Below are 18,909 nucleotides of genomic sequence, written 5' to 3'. Positions count from 1 at the left end.
TTTTGATCAGCCACCCATCAAAAAATAAAACAAAATGACAGATTTAAGCTTTCAGTTCCTCATTTGTTCATTGCCTTCCATCTGAGACTTTTTCTTTGAGCGTCAAAATGCCCAAAATCCATGAAAAAAGAAAGAATAAGCCTGGAGAGCAAACCTCAGAGGGACAGCTATGCCCTGCCCATAGCTGTATGCCCTCTCCTGAGAGGTGTGTGTCCAGCCCTGTCCTCCATCCGCTATCACTTTTCTAATGCAGTCCTTCTCCGGGTCTCCAATGGCACACGGCCCGTTTCGTTAAAAATGTAAACAGGAAATTGTTTTCTGGCGGAATGGCCTGTGTGGCCCAGAAGAATGGTCATTTTTGCTGAGGCACGACTTTAAAAACACTCACGGTGGAAGCTGAAGGCTGGTTATGAGCTAGCCCTGCCCCAGATGGAGGTCGGTGATAGGATGTGGGTGTGGGAACCCATGGACGTGGGTTCAGGGCCTTTTTCACCCATGGCCAAAGGCACAATGGACCCAATTGAGGAAGCTCCTGCCACCTAGGAAGCAGTTGTTCTGCAGGGCCAAGAGACATGTTAACACTCCGAGGAGTTCCAGAGTGGGCATTACTTGGAAGACACGGAGTTTGGTCTGGAGAGATGTGACTTGGCACTGAGGACAGTTTCAGTGCTCCTCCGGTCTCCAGCTCCCTGTCATTTGGCCTCCCCTGAACCTCCTGTGCTCCCGTGTGGTTTCCCTGTGTGCTGACGAGTTTTCTGGTGGTTATGTCTTGCAGCCCCCCGAATCCAAGCCCAACTTCACCCCTCTCGCCATCTTGGCCCATGTTTTCGGCGCCATCCAGCCCTATGCCCACCTCATCCACGTCCAGCGACTCATCCCCCATCAGGTCTGTTGCAGGGTTTGTTTGCTTTTCTGTTGCTGCTGTTGTTCTCTCATTGGCTTGGTCCTCTCTTCATGCAGTGTTCAACCTCCTCGTCAACTTTGTTCCCTGCCATCCAAACCTGCACTTGCTTTTTGACAGGCCAGAAGAAGCGGTTCGTGAAGACTCCAGGTAAAGTCACAGATGATGACCAATCCGTTCCTGCTTATCCAAAGCTGAGCAGGGATTCCAGCCTCAGAGACCAAAGCTGGGAGGGACTGTTTGCATGAACCAGCATGGCATTTTCCACACCCTTCTGAGCCCTTCCTCTGGTTACTGAATTTATCCGTGATGCCTAGAGTTTGGGGAGAGAGTGCCTCTTGAATGGGCTCCTGTTTGGATCACTCTCTGAACCATGGGGCTCTCTGTGCTTTAGCATAAGATAATATCAAAGGGAGCAGTGCTGAGACACGTACTGGCCTTTTCTTCCCTCATTTTTATCAGATAGCATCAGGCAACATTTATCTGTGGGGTTGGGCTTTCAGCCTTGTGTACTGACACCTAGTTGATGAGACCCAGACCAGTTGGGAGAGAGATGAATATAACACAGAGTAAAGGCTTGGGATATGAAGCAGTTTCTCTTTAAGTTGTTCGTGGCTGCCTCCTCACCTCCCATGTAGTACCAGGAATGCTCGGTGCTCGCAGCCTACATCTGTCTCCACGTGTTGTGAACCCTTAGCTCTCACGGGAACAGGCGACACCTCATTCTGAGGGTTGACCTAGTTCCTCCCCCCAGGGGCCAAGCTATAGTTTTTCCCTGCTTTGATGACACTTAATTCTTTACATTTGAGTTTTTTGGAGAAAAGAAGCTGTTTAAATCCAGGAAAAAGAATCCCTCTGCTTTGTAGGGCCTGAGCATGTGTGTCTCTCGAACTTAATCTCTGCTTTCAGACAACCAAAACGCAGAGCCCAGTTGAAGCATCATAAGTATTTTGGGCCTTGGCAGTAATTTTTCATCCATCTTTTCTCATAGCTGTTTTTTTCCTAAGGGGTGGGCCCAGCATAGGGGCTTAAATAATTTATAAAGCTGAGTCTCACTTTTAAAAAAAGAAACCCCATGCTATTTATACATACATAAATATATACACACACACATACATATGTAGATATGTGTGTGTGTGTATGTATATATGTGTGTGTGTATATATATATATATATAAACTTAATTCGCCTCCAGGCACTTCCATATCTATCATTTCATTCTATCTTCGTGTGAGAATGAGAAGAAATGGCCTGAACCCTATTACAGAGAAACAAAACTAAGGCACAGAGAAGTGACTTGTGCATGGTCACATGACTCATGAGATCCAATCCAGAATTCAGGACTTCTTGCCCTCAACCAGCATTCTTTCCTCCAAACACATGGGTGACCCCAAATTTAAGTTTCCATGTTTCCCAGCCCCAGAGCCTGGCCTGCTCCTCTAGGTTTTCTGTCTAGCTTTTCCCTTGAAGATGGAAAAGATAGCTTTTCACTATATTGTTTTATCCTCACCCTGGGAATAAGGTAAAAATTCAGATTATACTTTTTCTGACACTCAAGTTATTTCCTAAGTATTTCTTGGGTATATTCTAGGCACTTTGGGAGATGTTAACTTTCTAGGACACCAGATATGGTTCGGGCTGTTCTGGTTAGATCATTGATTGCCCCATGAGACCTAAACCAGAGCCAAAATGTGGCCCCTTCAATTCGTTCAAAAGGAAATAAAATCTTCAGAATATCGGCCCTTGGACAGAATGGGTTGGGGGACTCAGGACGGTAGAATCATTCAGCTAAAAAAACTGAAGTGCACTCTGCTTGGATGGTATTCACTTTTTTTATATCTCTAAGCTTTGGGGCCCTATTGCCTCTCCAGTATCTCCACCTCCCCACTCCCATCTTCCAGGATATTTCCAGGTTTTACTTCTTGAGCTGCACCTTTCCCAGAGTATTGATATTTCCAGATCGGCAGTGGACAGTGGCAATAGAATCTGCTCACCCCATGTGTTTGGGTTCATGGTTACACAGTACTGTTCACTCTGGCCGTCCTTATAATGGCACCATTTGGTTGATGCTGTTCCACAGCCCTGTAGGAAGCTGCCTTTTTGAAATGGGCAAGGCAGAGTAGGGCTTGCAGTTGGCTCTCACTGAGCTGACCATGTGTGCCAAGCTGAGCACGGATGGGGACACAGCTGGGGAGCTAGCCCACAGAGAGGGCAAAAATCCCCTGATTGCTGTTGCAGTATGTAGCCAAGAGGTGGGGGCATACAACCATTATTCAGGTCCAATGAACCATTCCCCCAAATCCACTTCCAGATCCTGAAGCTTCAGATTTCCTTCCCTGGGCAGAGCTTTTAAACATAAAAACTTAGTTAGACCTAATTAATGGGCCCATGGACTTCTGTATAACATCTCCTCCGGAAGTGGCTTGGTCTCCCCTCTCCAAAGCATTGTTAGTGCTTGTTAGTTCAAGCTCAGGAATGGAGATGCCTTTCACAGCACAGCAGAGAAAGGGGACTCTGGAGGAGCAGTTCCCTTTCCTTTCACTTGTTCCCCTAGAAAAGCTCCCAGCCCCGAACTCATAACTTGGATTCACACAGGGGCTCCTGGAAATTATGCCTAAATGATCAAGCTGTCGCACGCTGCCAGTCTAGCTGAGCCCAGCTCCCTGTGCAGTGCAGAGTGGGTTGTCATTCTGCAGGGTTTGCAAGGGCAATTGAGGGAAACTCCTCTGAGTGCTTTTCCTGGCCCTGTGCCATGCTCACAGGCGAAAATTAACAATGAACAAGCAGAAGGTTCCAAGCTTGTTCATGCCCTTGAAGGCCCTGCTGAGGTCTGAAGGGCGCTGTCACAGAAGAGTCACGGGCGCCTCAGGCTCTCTGTGTGCAGTGTGGAGATGCTTTGCAGAGAACAGGGAGCTAGGGAGCCCAAGAACCGAAGATGCTTGGGGGGGGGGGGAGGGTTTATTTCTTTAATCAGAGCCAAAGCCTACAAACAAAAGCTCTGTGCCAGCAGGATCTGTTTTGGTAGAAACCCTACCTAACACAAACCGCTCAGGGCTTTTGATAGGGAGAGAGTATGGCATGGGACGGAGGACTCGGGCTGACAAACTCTTACAAAGAGAAGACTTTCCCCTGAGTAGGGCTGCCAGATTTCGCAAATGAAATGAAAATACAGAATACCCAGTTACATTTGAATTGTAAACAACAAATGATTTTTTTTTAAGTATAAGTATATCCCATCCAATATTTGGGACATACTCATACTAAAATAGTATTCCTCATTGATCTGAAGTTCAAATTTAACTAGATGCCTTGTATCTTATTTGGCAACCCTAGTCCTGGGGAACAGGAATAGCTCCTTTTTAAGCACCCCTCTATCATCCCTCCCATTCCTGTGCACATCCCAAGGGGGCAGGAGGAAGTCTCGGAGGAAAAGACCTTCTTGTAGACTGTCTGTCACCCCTCAATTTGAGAGAAAAGCAAGCAAAAAAAAAAGCTCTTTCCTGACCTCTGTTTTCATTTTTAATGTACTGTTTTATTGAATGTTATCATTATTAAATTCCTAAAACCGGATATTAGTGGAAAATTACTCCTCTTGAATGATAATCTTGGGCACTTGAGCCATTCCCTCTGCTTACTTTCTGCCAGATACCCCAGTTGGTTTCCCTGGCTTGTCCCTGTTTTGTCCCATTCCCTTTATTAATAAGGAGGTTAATAAGTAACCTCTGTGAAAATCCAGCCGGAGGAGGCTTGCCTCAGATGATTTTCACCTCACCTTTTATCTCCCCGTCCCTGGTCCCTGTGCTCTCTCCCCATCCTCAAGGGACAATAACCCTGGCTCATGGCTACTGGATTCTCCTTCCACCTTCCATGTCATCACAGGCTCCACTTGCCTGTCCGTACAGAGTTTTGGCTGTTTTAACACGTTTCACAGCCAGATGACTCCTCCTCTCTGTTCCCTACTCCCTCCAAAAACAAAAACAAAAACAAAAACAAAATTTTAGCGGCGCATTGGCTGTTTGGCCCTTGCTGGCCAACACACAGAGTTGGTTTAGTTAGATCACAGAATGTGCCGCTTGTCCTGAACTTGATTGTGACATTAATGATAAGTACACAGGAGGAGCTGGTTTCTAGTTGGAGCTGTTATGTCCTAAAGGCTCTTTTTCCCTTCACTACCAGCGAACCCACTTCGTGTTCTCCCACTTTCCCAGTTTTCTCCCACCCAGTTATCATTTCCTGGCTACTAGAAGACCAGCGAGAACACCAGTAAACTGTACCCTGCAACAAATTCTGGATAACCATTTATCTGTACAACAGACCCTTTAAGTCATCTTTCCTTCAATTTTCATGGAACCAAGACTAAAAGTTTTAGGTTTCTGGCCCTGGTATAGGTTTCCAAACATCCATGGCTTCTCTTTCCCAGAGGGAAGCTGGACTTGGTGACTCCAAGAGCATCAGTTCCATAAGGATCCGAAGTGCCCTGCCTCTTCTGACCCTTTCTGGATTTACCTGAGACCAACCATGGCTCAGCTAAAACTCATTCAGCCACTAGAAATAAATGCGCCATGAAGGTTTAGCGTCCCTGGGTCGTTGAGGCTCTCCATTAGCCAAATAAAGAGAAAGCAAATAATATATATCCCTTGAATAATTGTCTAACCCAGAGGACCTACTTCCTCTTTTGTTACTCCGCCCTAGAGCCCCTAAATGTGCTGGCTTTGAGGGAGAGAGAGATTGCTTTCAGCAAATAAAGAGCCAACTTTTAACTGCTAAATGTCAGTTCTCTTGTGACCCTTGAGAAGTCCATAGCTCATTTGGGACTGGTTGGATATCAAAGCAAAAATTGATTTACCAGTACTTGCGACTTGCACTCTAGAATGTGGGTTAGCAGTCTGCAGCCGTTAGGTCAAATCCGGCCTGCCCCCTGTGTTTTGTAAGTAAAGTTTTGGTGGAACGCAGCCACACTCATTCATTTACATGTTGCCTGTGGCTGCTTTCGTGCTACAATGCAGATTTGAGTAAATGCAACAGAGACCATACGGCCCATGAAGCCTAAAATATTTACTGTCTGGCCCTTTACAGAAGGAGTTTGCCAGCCCCTGCTCTGGAAGGATGGTTCTCAGCCCTGGTTGCTCATGAGAGCCACTTGGAGAGCTTTATAAAAATACTGATATCTGCAAGTCAGGGTAGAACCCAGACATCTGCGTTTTTTAAAGCGATTCTGATTCGCAGTGAGTGTGGCTGTCAGCACTCCTGGGATGAGAAAGGCACAAAAAAATTGCATCATGCCCCCTCTCCCTTCTTCCTCCCCACACGAGTGCACACGTATGCTCATACGCACACGTGTGTAACCGCTCACACCCACACCTTGTCTGCTCCCTGCCCTACCCTGGGGTTCCGGGAGTTGCAGCTCTGGAAACCTGCTCCACCAGCCCAATGAGAAATAAGTAACATGTGGGAGAGCCAACGTCAGCCCGGGGCCCGGAGCTGAAACCTGGCTTTGCTAGAATTTCTCCTTTTGACTCACTGAGCACTGGCCACTTTCAGCAGAGTCTGCTGTGGGTGTTCTCCAGAGTTAGGGGTTCTTTCCTGCCTCCACTGCCCCCCCTAGCTAGTCCTGCTCCAGAAATGGGGTCCAGCCTGCCCTCCCACTGTTCAGCTCTTACAAGTCAGGTTTAAACTTGGCACAAGGTGAGCCCACGAGAAGTGTGGTTTTTCCAGGCTTATGGCTGTCCTCTGCATATTTCTCGTTTCTGCTCTGGTGACCTTTGCAACTTTTCCACCTCGTGTTTTGCCATCTGACTGCCTTGTCAGGCTCTTCCCGTGAGAGAAGGCTCGGTGGCTTGCAGGGAAGGGGGAGGAAGAGAGATTAAATATCTTTCAGAGGGTTTTTAAAAAATGCTAAATAAACTGCTTTCCCCCAGCACACCGTTCCGGAAGGCAAAAGCCTTATATGCCTGCAAAGCGGAACACGACTCAGAGCTCTCGTTCACGGCAGGGACGGTCTTCGATAATGGTGAGTTTCTCCAATAAATCACTGGAGTTGTCAAAGTTCCTTTCTACCTAAGGAAAATCTCAACAGAACAGGTAAGACTAAAAAGGAGCATGGGGTGGGGTGGGGTGTCTTTTCCCAAAATAACAGAGCAGCGGCAGAGCTTTAGGGGCCACTATCAAAAGAGGACGAGTGAAAAAAAAAAAAAAAAAGAGGACACGTGGAATCACCTCCTCACTGTGACAGAGCCAGTGTCATCGAGGTGTCGTGGGCATGAAATGGGATGGTACCTGCACAGGCTTTGAGCATCTGGGGGCTGGACGGAGGGAGGAGACGAAGGAGTGGAGAACGGGGATCCCGCAAGCGGTCAGAAGCTCAGGGAGGAGGCTAAAGCCGCAGGGTCTATGCCCAGCCTTGGGTTCAGTGGGATGTACTATGCACGGCAGGAGAGGCCTGTTTCTGAGACGGTGGGGCATTGGGCGAGCTCCGGGCAGATAAGCTGCGCTGCATTCCTGCTCGTCCTCCCCCAGCTGCCGGGAGCGGGTAGATGACCCCACAGTGGAACCAGCCCTGCCAGGCACCAGCTGGTGCACAGGCATCCTGATGGGAAAATGGATTCGGAGCACTTGTCCCGTGAGCCTGGGACTTACTTGATGCAGCATTTCCTTGTTTCATTTGTTTGTTTTCCTCCCTAAAAAAAAAAAAAAAAGAATATTTTTCAAAATGCAATTTGATGGAATTGTTGTTATAATTTGTCATAGCTTATTATCTGCCTACAAGAAATATCAGGATTCTGGGGAAAGGCCCAAGTTTCTGTTACAGTTGAGATTTCCTCCAGATGTAGTTCTCCTTTGGGGTTAATCCTTCTGGATCCCTGGGTGAAAGGGTCTGTTTGTTTTGCTCAAAGGAGGAAGCAAAAACCAGCTGTCTGGTTTCAGGAACTGGACATTTTCTGGGCCCCCCTTCTTGACCTCAGGTGGGGTGGGGCAGGGTTCCCTGGCAGGGGTGAGTGCACACTACCCAGTGTTCCTTTCCCATCACGGCTGCGCGGTCCCACCCAGGTCGGGACCGTGCCTCCTACCACCCGCCTGAGACCCAGAAATGCAGGGCAGCCAAGGCTCCCATGTAGCACCGGAGAGCCTGAACTCTAGATTCAGGCCACCGTAGCACAGGCCCTGGCTTGACCACTTGATTCTGTGTGACCTCAAGCAGTGACTTAACCTCTCTGTGCCTCAGTCCTCTCCTCTGTCACAGAAAGATACCAGACAGTTTTGAGAGAAAATTGAGGTAGTGGGCATCACACGTTTAAAATAGTACTCAACACATATTAAGCTTTCGGTGTGTTGTTATTGTTACGATGATGACCATCATTTCGTTACGTCCATGTCAGAAAAAGACCCTGATGCTCTGATCGTTCACAGTGACAGTTTTTCCTTTTTAGCTGCTACAGCCCAGCTGGACAGTAGGTACTGCACCTAGACACCCTGGGTCCTGGTTATTTGTAAGGGCCCTGAGGTCCCAGCCAGAGCAGAGATGGGCTCCTGGGGAACAGCCTTGACTGCATCCGTATGCAAAGGGACTGCCCACCTGTGTGGCCAGCCCCTGCATTCAGCATGGCAGAGATAGTAAGCAGGCATATGGGTAGACAGGAAAGAGGTCACAGAGCACCTGGGGGATTCCCAGGTCCCACTCGGCAGACCTTGACTTTCTGAGCCAGCAGGGCTGGGGATGAGCCTACAACTGCGTGTGGCCTTCTGGGCCTGCATCCTCACTTAGGGTTCTCAGAGCCTCTAAAGCACTGTCCTTAAACCTTTGTTCCACTGACTTTCATTTGGGTCCTTTAAAAATCAAAGCGTACAAACAGCCAGCCCAACTGCCTCTCCTGTCAGCAGCTAGAGCTTTTAGGTCCTGGCACACCTGTAGGAGTGGGTCCCCTGAAGGCTGTCCAAGACCATGTCCTTGGAGAGTGTCCCCTGAACAGGCCCATGTGGGAGAGTCACTGCCCAGCCATAACATGGCACAGTTCGCACAGCAGACGAATCAGAGTGGGTGCCTGCACAGGCTCTGTGTCCTATGCTGTCGACAGGGGAGGGTCTTCTGCCTACCAGTGAGCAATATTTGAGAGATGCCTACATCTACAGGCGAGTCCAGAGCTTAAAGGTCTGTCCTCTAAACCACAGTCCACTACTCCCATGGGCAAGGGACTGCCGTGTTCCTATCAGCTCTTCACTCTGACAACACAAAGGACCCCCGATCCCGGGGGAAGAGTTGGTTTAAGCTCTCAGAAGGTCTGTGTGTGTGTGTGTGTGTGTGGCTTGTTTGGGACTCCTCTTCCTGAGCACAGCCTTCTTCCATTTTTTAAAGAGCTTTATTGAGGTAGCCACATACCATACAAGTTACCCACTTAAAATGTACGGTTCAGTGGGTTTTAGTATATTTCAAGTGGTGCAACCGTCATCACTATCTAATTCCACAATATCTTCCTCACCCCCAAAGAAACCCTGTTCCCTTTAGCAGTCATGCCCCATTTACCCCAACCCTACTCCATGCCACCTAGGCAACCACTAGTCTACTTTCTGTCACTGTAAATTTGCCTGCTCTGGATGTTTCATGTGAGTGGAATTATACAGTACATGGTCTTTGCAACTGACTTATTTTGCTTTGCACTGTATCCAATGTCATCCGTGCTGTAGTTAGCCTCAGAACCTCATTCCTTTTTATTGATGAGTAATATTCCATCGTATGGATATACCACGTTTTGTCTATCCATTCATCGATTGATGGACATATTGATTGGTTTCCACTTTTTGGCTGTTGTAAGTAATGCTGCTATAGACACATGCATACAAGTTTTTGTGGGGACGTAGGTTTTCCGTTCTCTTGGTGATACACCAAGGCATGGGCTTGCTGGGTCATATGGTAACTCTAGGTTTAACTGTTGGAGGAACTGCCCGACTGATTTCTAGAGGGGTTGCACCATTTGGCATTCCCACCTTCTTCAGTTTTTAAGTCTCCTTTTTGAAGTGGTTTAACTAGCTAACCAAAAAAAGAAATTAAAAGACACTTGATTTTTAACTGCCAAGTCCTTTCCTTCCCAGCAGGTTCTGTTACTACTCCCGCCCCTCCACTCAGTAATTGTCATAAATCCTACAAGGACAGATGAGAGCAGGAGAGAGTCAGAGGCCTTACCCCGCCTTCCCATGGTCTCCAGGGGCAGCGTTCATTGACACTAGTTTCTTTTTAACTAGCAATGCCAGTGACCTTTTCCAATTCCCTGAAGAGCAAAAGGCCAAATTAAGCCCCAAAGACAACACCTCACAGTGTTGACTGAGCTGCAGTCGAAGAAGGATCTGACAAAATGTCCATCCAGATTTTAGACCGGTTGGATGGTAATATTTTATGATGTCCAAGTTTTAGAAAATACTACCCCGACCCTACCTTCCCCATGCCTTCACCTCTTTAGGAGTAATCGGGCATTAAAGGGGGAAAGCACTATTCACGTGTTAGGGAGATCTTTTTCCTTGTTCTCTCTCGGTAATTTGTTGCTGAAGATTCCAGGTAAGGACGATATAAGTTGGATGCTCTGTAGCTGTCAGATTAAATCCTCAGACCAATCAGAAGAAAGTTTCCTAATGACAGAGTTAGAGTGAGTGAGTGAGTGAGTGAGTGTGTGTGTGTGTGTGTGTGTGTGTGTGTGTGTGTGTGTGTCTTGTCTTTTTTCAGGATCAAGAAGCAGAAGGGAGGAGGAGGAAGAGGGAGGGGCACCTTGAGGGGAAAGTCTGTTGTTCGTAATGATTAATCTCCAAGCCTCTGGATTCCAGGGGCCCGCTGTGAACCTGGAGAGGCTGCTCCGTCAGCTCTTGGACTTTGTGCAGTGGGCAATGGCTGTGCAATACTCAGAAATAACTCCAGTGTCAGCCCTTGCCAATATACTAGGAAACTGGCCATTTCACCAAGAGCACCTCATACAGTAACTGGAAAGAAAAATAACTCACGTTCTCAGGAACATTAGTCATCTAGAAACAACATGATTAGTGATACCCGGAATATTCACATGGCGTTCACTAAAATTGGGTTCTTGGGATACTTTTATCGAGAACTGACATGGGCTGGATCCTTCATTGCTGGGGTACCAGGTGCAGTGTGAGTGCACAGCAGGGCTGCCCTGGGTTTCCTTTGCTGATAAAGGATATCTCAGGCAGCGGGGTTCCCAGAGAGTTCCTCGGCGGAGTCTTTCAGCCTCCCCAGCCTCTCCGTGTCTCCCCCGGGCGTTTCCACCAGCTGCTTCACTGGTCTTGCTGCGTCCACTCTTACCCCATAAGCCAGACTCTACACAGCAGCCAGATTGATCTTTGAGAAATGGAAGTCACATCATGTTATCTTGCCTCCTGTTGTTCTTAGAATTATTGACAAGGACCTGCAGGTGCCGCCCCTGCCGTGTGGCCCCCTCTCACCCTCCCTTGATACAAAGCAGCCTCCCAGGCCTTCTTTATGTTCTCGAATAAGGCTGGCAAACTATGACCGGCCAGTGAAATCCAGCCCGCTGCCTGCTTTTGTAAATAGAGCTTCACTGGAACACAGCCACTCACGCCTTTGTGTTTACATATTATCTATAGCAAGACAGTGGCAGAGTTGAGTAGTTACACATTGACGAGCCGGCTTTTTAAGAAAAACTTACACACCACTGTTCTGACATCACAACAAGCTTCTCCCCGTCTTGGGGCCTTTACACTTGCACTACCCACTGCCCGGCTGGCTCCTGTGGATGACTTGGGTTTTAGCTTTTCGAACTCTTGGCTACCCACCCACTTCCCTATCCCAGTCTCTTTCCTTCCCCTCATCACTACCTACAATTACGTGCTTACTTACTGTAGATGGTCCCTCCCCAAGAGCACAATCTCCTCTGCTTATTCTATCCTATGTGCAGGGACCTAGCACAGTGTGTGGCTCGTGGTAGGTGCTGAATGAACGTTTGTTCAATGAGCCCATGCGTTCAACTACACGGGGGTCTGCACCTGTTGCAGCCAGTGCTACTTCCCTGTGCGGCAGCCCGCCGTTAGAGATCTTAGTCACACACTTGTTCCTTGTGCACCGTGAGCGAAGGAGCGGGGAGAGCATGAGTTGCCTGTGCAGGAGTGTATGGAGTGTATATGGATTGAGCTGAGAGAGAGTAGTTGGCAGGAAGCACGCCCGTGTCAGCAGCAGCTTATATTTATTATATGCCTGCTGGGCTGGAGAGCTGCCCAGGCAGCTCACTGCAACACCTTGTGTGTTTATATAGCACATGGGACACCGGTGCAATTCAGAAGGTTGGACATTGGTGCGATTCAACCCAACAAGTACTTATGATGAGCATCCTCGATGTCCAGAGCATTAGGCGAGGCCAAAGTGGTAGTGCTTAAGACCACAGACCCTAGGGCCAGATGTCCTGAGTTCAGATCCACCTCCGTCATCTACCAGCTGTGTAATTTGGGGCAAGATGCTTCACTTCTCTGAGCCTCAGTTTCTCATCAGTAAGATGAGGATAATAGAACCAACCCCATAGTCCTTCTGAAGATGGAAAGAGGGGATGCAGAGGAAGCACGTAGCAAAGGGCCCGCTGCTTAGTATGTGCTCCCCATGAGCATCATCATTCTCATCCTCAAGGATCCCATTCTCTGGTTGGATAGAGGCATAATGTAGTGGAAAAGGGCTTGGTCTCTGGGATCAAGCAAGCTGGATTCAAATTCTGCTTCTACCGTTGGGAGCCTGAATAAATTAATTTACCTCTCTGAGCCTTAATTTTCTCATCTGTAAAATAGGGATAATAATAATACAAGCTAGGATCCTTAGGTCCGAGTGAGTCAATAAATATTTAACTCTCTGAGTCCACGGCTGTTTCCCGGTCATCATTTGTAGCGTGTTCGCTTCTATCATTATAATTCACCAGAGGGGAGTCAGTGAAGAATGTTGAGTGATAGACTACAAAATTAAATGCACTAAAAAACTAGTTAGGGGGCTTCCCTGGTGGCACAGCGGTTGAGAGTCCACCTGCCGATGCAGGGGACACGGGTTCGTGCCCCGGTCCGGGAGGATCCCACATGCCGCGGAGCGGCTGGGCCTGTGAGCCATGGCTGCTGAGCCTGCGCGTCCGGAGCCTGTGCTCCGCAACGGGAGAGGCCACAGCAGTGAGAGGCCCGCGTACCGCAAAAAAAGAAAAAACTAGGGAAACAAAGCTTAACACATTTGAACAGCATTAAAAGGACCTATGGGTCTTCCCTGGTGGCGCAGTGGTTGAGAATCTGCCTGCTAGTGCAGGGGACATGGGTTCGAGCCCTGGTCTGGGAGGATCCCACATGCCGCGGAGCAGCTAGGCCTGTGAGCCACAACTACTGAGCCTGCGCCTCTGGAACCTGTGCTCCACAACAAGAGAGGCCGCCATAGTGAGAGGCCCGCGCACCTTGATGAAGAGTGGCCCCTGCTTGCCACAACTAGAGAAAGCCCTCGCACAGAAATGAAGACGCAACACAGCAAAAATAAATAAATTAATTCATAAACTCCTACCCCCAACATCTTCTTTAAAAAAAAAAAAAAAAAAGGACCTATGAATAATATGTGGAATGTACTATGAGCGTTCCAGGAGCCAGGGGAAGGGAGGGAGCAGGTAGATGGGGTTCCATGAGGATATTTATGGAGGAGGTAGGGCTTCAGCTAAGCCTTCAAGTGTGGGGAAGGGCAACAAAAGACAACAGAAAGCCAGAGGCATCTGGGGCTGCCTCTGTCCTCCATTAGTTAATTCTTATTATCACCCTCATTACAGAGGCATTTTGGCACAGAAGAGTTATAACTTAACTTTATGTGAATGAGTTAAAATGCAGATCCCTGAGCCCCACTCCTAGAGATTCTGCTGTAACTGGTGTGTGCTGGGGCCTAGGAATCTGCAGTTTTAATAAGCATCCAGGTGGTTCTGTTGCACCTGGTCTGGTACCATCCCTTACTAAAGCCTGACTTGCTGACTCCTCTGAGTCAGCAATCTGACCCGAAGGCTGCACTGTCCCTTGTCGTCCCCCATGACATAGCTCTTGTTCTCTAGTTTAGAGGGCCTCCTTTGTCCCCTCTGATTCTCCCCTTATTCTGCAAATTCCATTTCTGATGTTTACAGACATTACCACCTCTGCACCTGAGCTGTGTTTGAACAGCTGGCCAGGAAGGGAGAAAGTCTGAGAGAGATGGACTCGGTGCATCCGGTAGAACAGCAGCTCAACTAGGAGCTTTGCTGTCAGATGGGGGCGGAGGGTTTGTCTTTTTTTGTTGTTTTTCATTTTGTGTGTTTGGTTGGTTTCTTCTTTCTAGGTCTTTTGTTTTGGGGAGTGAGTTTGATTTGTTTGGTTTTGGTTCTGAACATCTGAGATTTCCCCAAGTTTAGGTGGTTGTGGAGACCAGGTCCTTACTTGGTTTTTACCAGGAGGATCCTGCTGACCATTCTGAATGACTGATCAAATGACACAGGGTCTCCTACTGACTCATCTGTACTGAGTATTTCCTGTGCTTTCTTCATATTGGTTCCTGAACCCTCACAAGAACCCACTGAGGGGGAGAGAGTTTTATTACCACTTGATAGGTTGAAGAAACTGAAGTGATCGTGGCAGTATGAGCTGGATGGATGGGCAGAAGGCAGGGGTGTTTGGGTGCTAGCATTTTAGTGGTAGGCTGGGAGATCTTGGTCATCAGAGAGACCAGGTTGCTTTTCAGTTGTGTTGTGTTCTTTCTTCCACGGCACTTGTCCCCCAGACTCCTCCTCGTGTGGTGTCATGAATCTGAAGTACCCTCGCTACTTGGGGTTTATTCCTGAGGCCTAGAGATATGAAATCAGGGAAACATGTTGGAGGCCACCTCATAGATGATTGACCTTGTCTTTTCCTAAAGAAGCCTTCAAGATCTAGCCAAGGTTGACCATGATCTTCTATGAGCCTCAGTGTGTGTCCTTCTGTTGCTTCTCCATTTACTTCCTTTGGTCTCTGCTCTTTCTTATTTCCCTACAAACTGAAACTAGAGTTTTATAGTAGTGTTGTGGGTGGAAATGCTTTTCTAAAACAAGCTCAGGAAGTCACTTAATTGGCCTAGGAAGGGAATAGAGGAAAATTCATTCTCTCCAAACAATCTCGGAGGATTGGAGTTTTCCTAAAACAGTAAGAACAAATGTCCTGCCTCGCCCAAGAGTGATTTGTATATTCCCAGTTCAAAAAACATGAACCACCCTCCTCTCCAAGTCCAGGATTCCTTCTCTCTTCCTTCCTGCTGTTGGCTGCTTTGCAGACTCAGCTGGATTGTATATAATTTTTACAGTATCACAGTAGTTTCCATGGAGATGGCTTGTGACATCACAGAACATTGGGTATATATTCTTTGGTTATGGAAAAATCAAAAGGGTAGAAGTTTTTTAAATTGCAATAGAGAGAGGGAGAAGACAGCTTTCAGACTTGTGTATAGGAGGGAGGAAAACTCCAGAGAACAGGAAAGAAAACTAAAGAAGGGTATGGTTGGAACCACCAGAGGGCTATTTGAAGACTATAAAGTACAAAAAAAAAAAAAAAAAAAAAATTGCAGAGGGAATTTGCAAGGAAATTAGAAGCAGACGGTATGGATTCGGAGGGAAGTACAATGCATGATTAGGAGCTACATATCTTTAGGGACTAGTTCTTAGCAGTCCTCCATAGGTACTTTATCTGGTACATAGTCAACACTGGGTAAGTAAATGAGTACAGGGGTGGATGGATGGATACTTAGGTAAATATATAGGTAGAATATCATAACTGTGACCTCTAACCTAAAATGCAGAAGTCTGTTACTTCTTTATAGTTTAAACCAGGAACTCCAGAAAGTCCATGAAACGCCTAAAATTGTATGCAGAATTTTGAATGCCTGGGTCTCTTCCCCTTTTAATTATGGAGAAAGTTCAGAATGACCTTCACCAGGTCCCCCAGTGGGTTGAGAAACTCTGGTTTAAACAAATCTGAGAATTATGTAACTTAACGAGCGACTGCACCAATCTCTAAACTTCCTTCACACATACACAGTATGCATCCACCTCCTACCCTATCTGTAACGTCATTTCTTGTCACTCTCTCCCTGCTTCCTGTACAGTGCATCCATCTCAGGAGCCTGGCTGGTTGGAGGGGACTCTGAATGGAAAGACGGGCCTCATCCCCGAGAACTACGTGGAGTTCCTCTAACCATGGGCCCTGGCAGAACTGCTGAGCTTTTCATGATGTCCATGACAACGGCTGATTCCATTGTTGTGGGCCATTGCTCTTCGCCGCTGAGAAGTGCAGGGTGACTGACTCTGCTGCTACCTGTCAACACGAATGTTTCTGTGAACTCTGGTGTCACCCATCCCCATGATAATCTCAGCTGACGTGCGGTGATACTGCAAGAAACAGAAGTAAATCAGCGGAGGAGGCCGTTTGATTTTGATAACAAGAAAGGCTTACAAAGCCATTTCTCTCATTTAGCACCCTACGTGGGGTGCTCATTTTGTTTCAGTAGTCATCCAAACCCCAACCTTCTGATAAAGGAAGTAAGTGAGATGTAAGCAGTCCCCAGGAGGTTGCAGTATAGCTGGCTCTGACAGGGCTGGGCAGTGGCCTGAGATCCAGTCTGGATCCACAGCTATTGTTTACAGTAGACACTCTCTCTACCCCACCTCTAAATACTTGAGACCTGCCGTGCTATAGGCGGCTGGGTCTGTTTGTTTGCATGCAGGATGGAGAAGGGTTATGGCGCTGTTTACATAAGATCCAGTCTCTCACCATCTCTCAAGCAGCCACTGTCCCAGCACCAGCAGAATTCTGTCCAGTCCTCTCATGCAGGGGAGCACACCCCCCCGCCATGGCCCCCTTCCCAAGCTAGGAACATAATATCCCAAGCTAGGAACTTCTCTGCCACCGAAGGCTGCCATTGCCTCGTAACCACGGCAACCCAACCTACTCTAAAACCAAACCAAAAAATAACACACTCTTTGCATGACGTATTTTTTTCTCCCTGCTTTTTGGCCGTTTTTTGAATGGTTTTCCAACAACCTGAAGCCGAAGATCAAGGTCTACTTGGGGGCAGATAGAATAGCAGCTGGGAACTGCTCCCTTTCTGATGAATTTCAGCAGCACCAGGATATATTTGGAACAAACTCTAGTAACCTCTTGAGATTAAATTACATACAGGCTTAATATTTCTGTTCTCCCATGCAACTAGTGTCTGCTTTCTAGAGGGCAACGTGCTGCCTCCCGAAGGGGAATACCCTCCCTCTGACTCATTCCCTCCCGTTCACCTGTCCCTTCCCCTGTCCTCGCCTGCCTGTAGCCCTTCACTGACTAGCCCCCTGGCAGTGCCCTGGGCTGCTCAGCACTGGTGCCCTGGCAGTTTTCAGGCATGATTCCTGGACTAACCCCATGGCCTCTAGTTTAAAAGGACATACATGTTCACTGCCACTCAGAAAAAGGGAATTGTTTCTCAGGCTTTTGAGGCATGAGACTAATAGCATAAGCCATTGTGATTCAGGAGGACGCCAGAAGGTTGGGGCACGGAAGGTGGGATGGGTACCTTCTGAGAAAGAGAATTTCCTGGTCCAGAAGGGGCTGGGTCATGTGGAAGACTGCCTTGGGTGGGGAAGTTTGGCCTGGACATTTCAAATTCACTTGGCTTTCCAAAGAAGAGAGTCCCAGTATTTCCACACTTGAATGTCCTTGCAAGAGTGATTCTGGGCAGACAAACTCCGAAGTGAGGGACTATCAAGCTCTCCAGGACAGGAGCCCCTCGGGATGGTGGCGTTGTTCCAGAGTGTGTCCTGCTTCTGGAATTCCTCTTGAGGGAACTTTAAAGAGGAAAAGAAAAACTTGAATTGTGTTGAATTACTGTATCTTTTACTTTTTTTTTTTTGAAAAGATAAACGTGTAAATAGAGTGATTTGAAATACTATATGGCAAAGTTTTATATTTGATATTCTATAAGCTAGTTGCTTCACACATTTAAGCTTTGATTGCTGAACAGGTGTGTATACGAGGGAGAGAGGGGACACAAGGTCGAAGAGAGTCAAGATCACCCCTTCTCTGGCCTTGAGGAAGGAGAAGATATTTCCACACACTCTGCTGGCTCTTGTTGGTGGGTGTGACACGTTAATGGTGTTCAGTCTTCTTTATCCAGATGTGGTTTTTTGAGCATTTCTTGGGCTTTGGATTTGGAGATGGAAGGAGCATCTTCAGGCAATGAACTTTTCCGAGAACTCCTACCCAGTAGTAAGATGAAGCTCAGGATTTAAACAGGTGAGGCCAGGGGTTAGATTTTTTTTTTTTTTTTCATTTTTCTTCTCAGGTGTATTTCTTGATACCCCAAGGTACCAGGACAGAAGACGGGATAATTGCATGCTCCTTGTATCTTACTCTTCCGCACATCTTCTAAGGCTTTATAAAGGAGTCCAAGCTAGTTTGCAAATGTGTGTTTCTAAGTTCCAAGAAAACCTGGCTTCTTAGGATCTTTCGTTCTTGACATGCTGCTTCTTCCCCTTTCCCTAAACATGTTTATTCATCTCAGATTCCCTATAGCTCCAAAATAAGACAAAGAAAAACCTCCAAAGAGGGGTGGAGATTGTGCTGTTATAGCTTTCTAGATGACTTTAAAGTTAATAGGAGTTTGTCATTGTGATTCATTCCATCAGCTCAAGGATGACACAGCTATTACCCAGGAGCTCACCCAGCAGTGAGCGAGGCACCACCACCGAATCAGGGAACAAGAATTAAGACTGGAGAAGACCGAGATGGGACTCAGGAAAGCTATCATTGAAAACCCAAGAAGAAAGGGCACATATGAGCAGGCTATATGAGCAGGCTATACCTCCTCCCTGCGGACTTTGAACAGCTTGGGGACCTGTTCAAAGGGGCTAGAGGGACAAGCACACTCTATACCACTGTGCTTTCCAAATAGAAAGAGTGCAACATAATGCTTTTAACACATTGGACATTTGAAATCACCACCTGCCCCATTGGAACCTTGA

General features: G+C 47.4%; 1 protein-coding gene across 2 annotated transcripts in view; it reads left to right on the top strand.

Moving 5' to 3' along the window:
- The window catches only part of ARHGAP26 (Rho GTPase activating protein 26), a 479,016-nt gene extending 462,828 nt beyond the window's left edge, over positions 1-16,188 (top strand). Inside the window, exons 21-23 of one of the 2 annotated variants that reach the window (XM_082835995.1) lie at positions 776-886; positions 6,820-6,911; positions 16,011-16,188. In XM_082835995.1, coding sequence (XP_082692121.1) covers positions 776-886; positions 6,820-6,911; positions 16,011-16,099 — 292 coding nt within the window. In that variant the 3' untranslated portion in view covers positions 16,100-16,188. Of the gene's footprint in view, positions 1-775; positions 1,052-6,819; positions 6,912-16,010 lie in introns of both variants that reach the window. The other variant, XM_082835996.1, reaches the window with a different exon arrangement.
- Positions 16,189-18,909: the final 2,721 nt, after the last annotated feature.

This window comes from Leucopleurus acutus (genome assembly GCF_964270905.1).
Source record: "Leucopleurus acutus genome assembly, chromosome: 3".
Lineage (NCBI taxonomy): Eukaryota > Metazoa > Chordata > Mammalia > Artiodactyla > Delphinidae > Leucopleurus > Leucopleurus acutus.
This window is presented reverse-complemented; position numbering and strand designations above follow the sequence as displayed.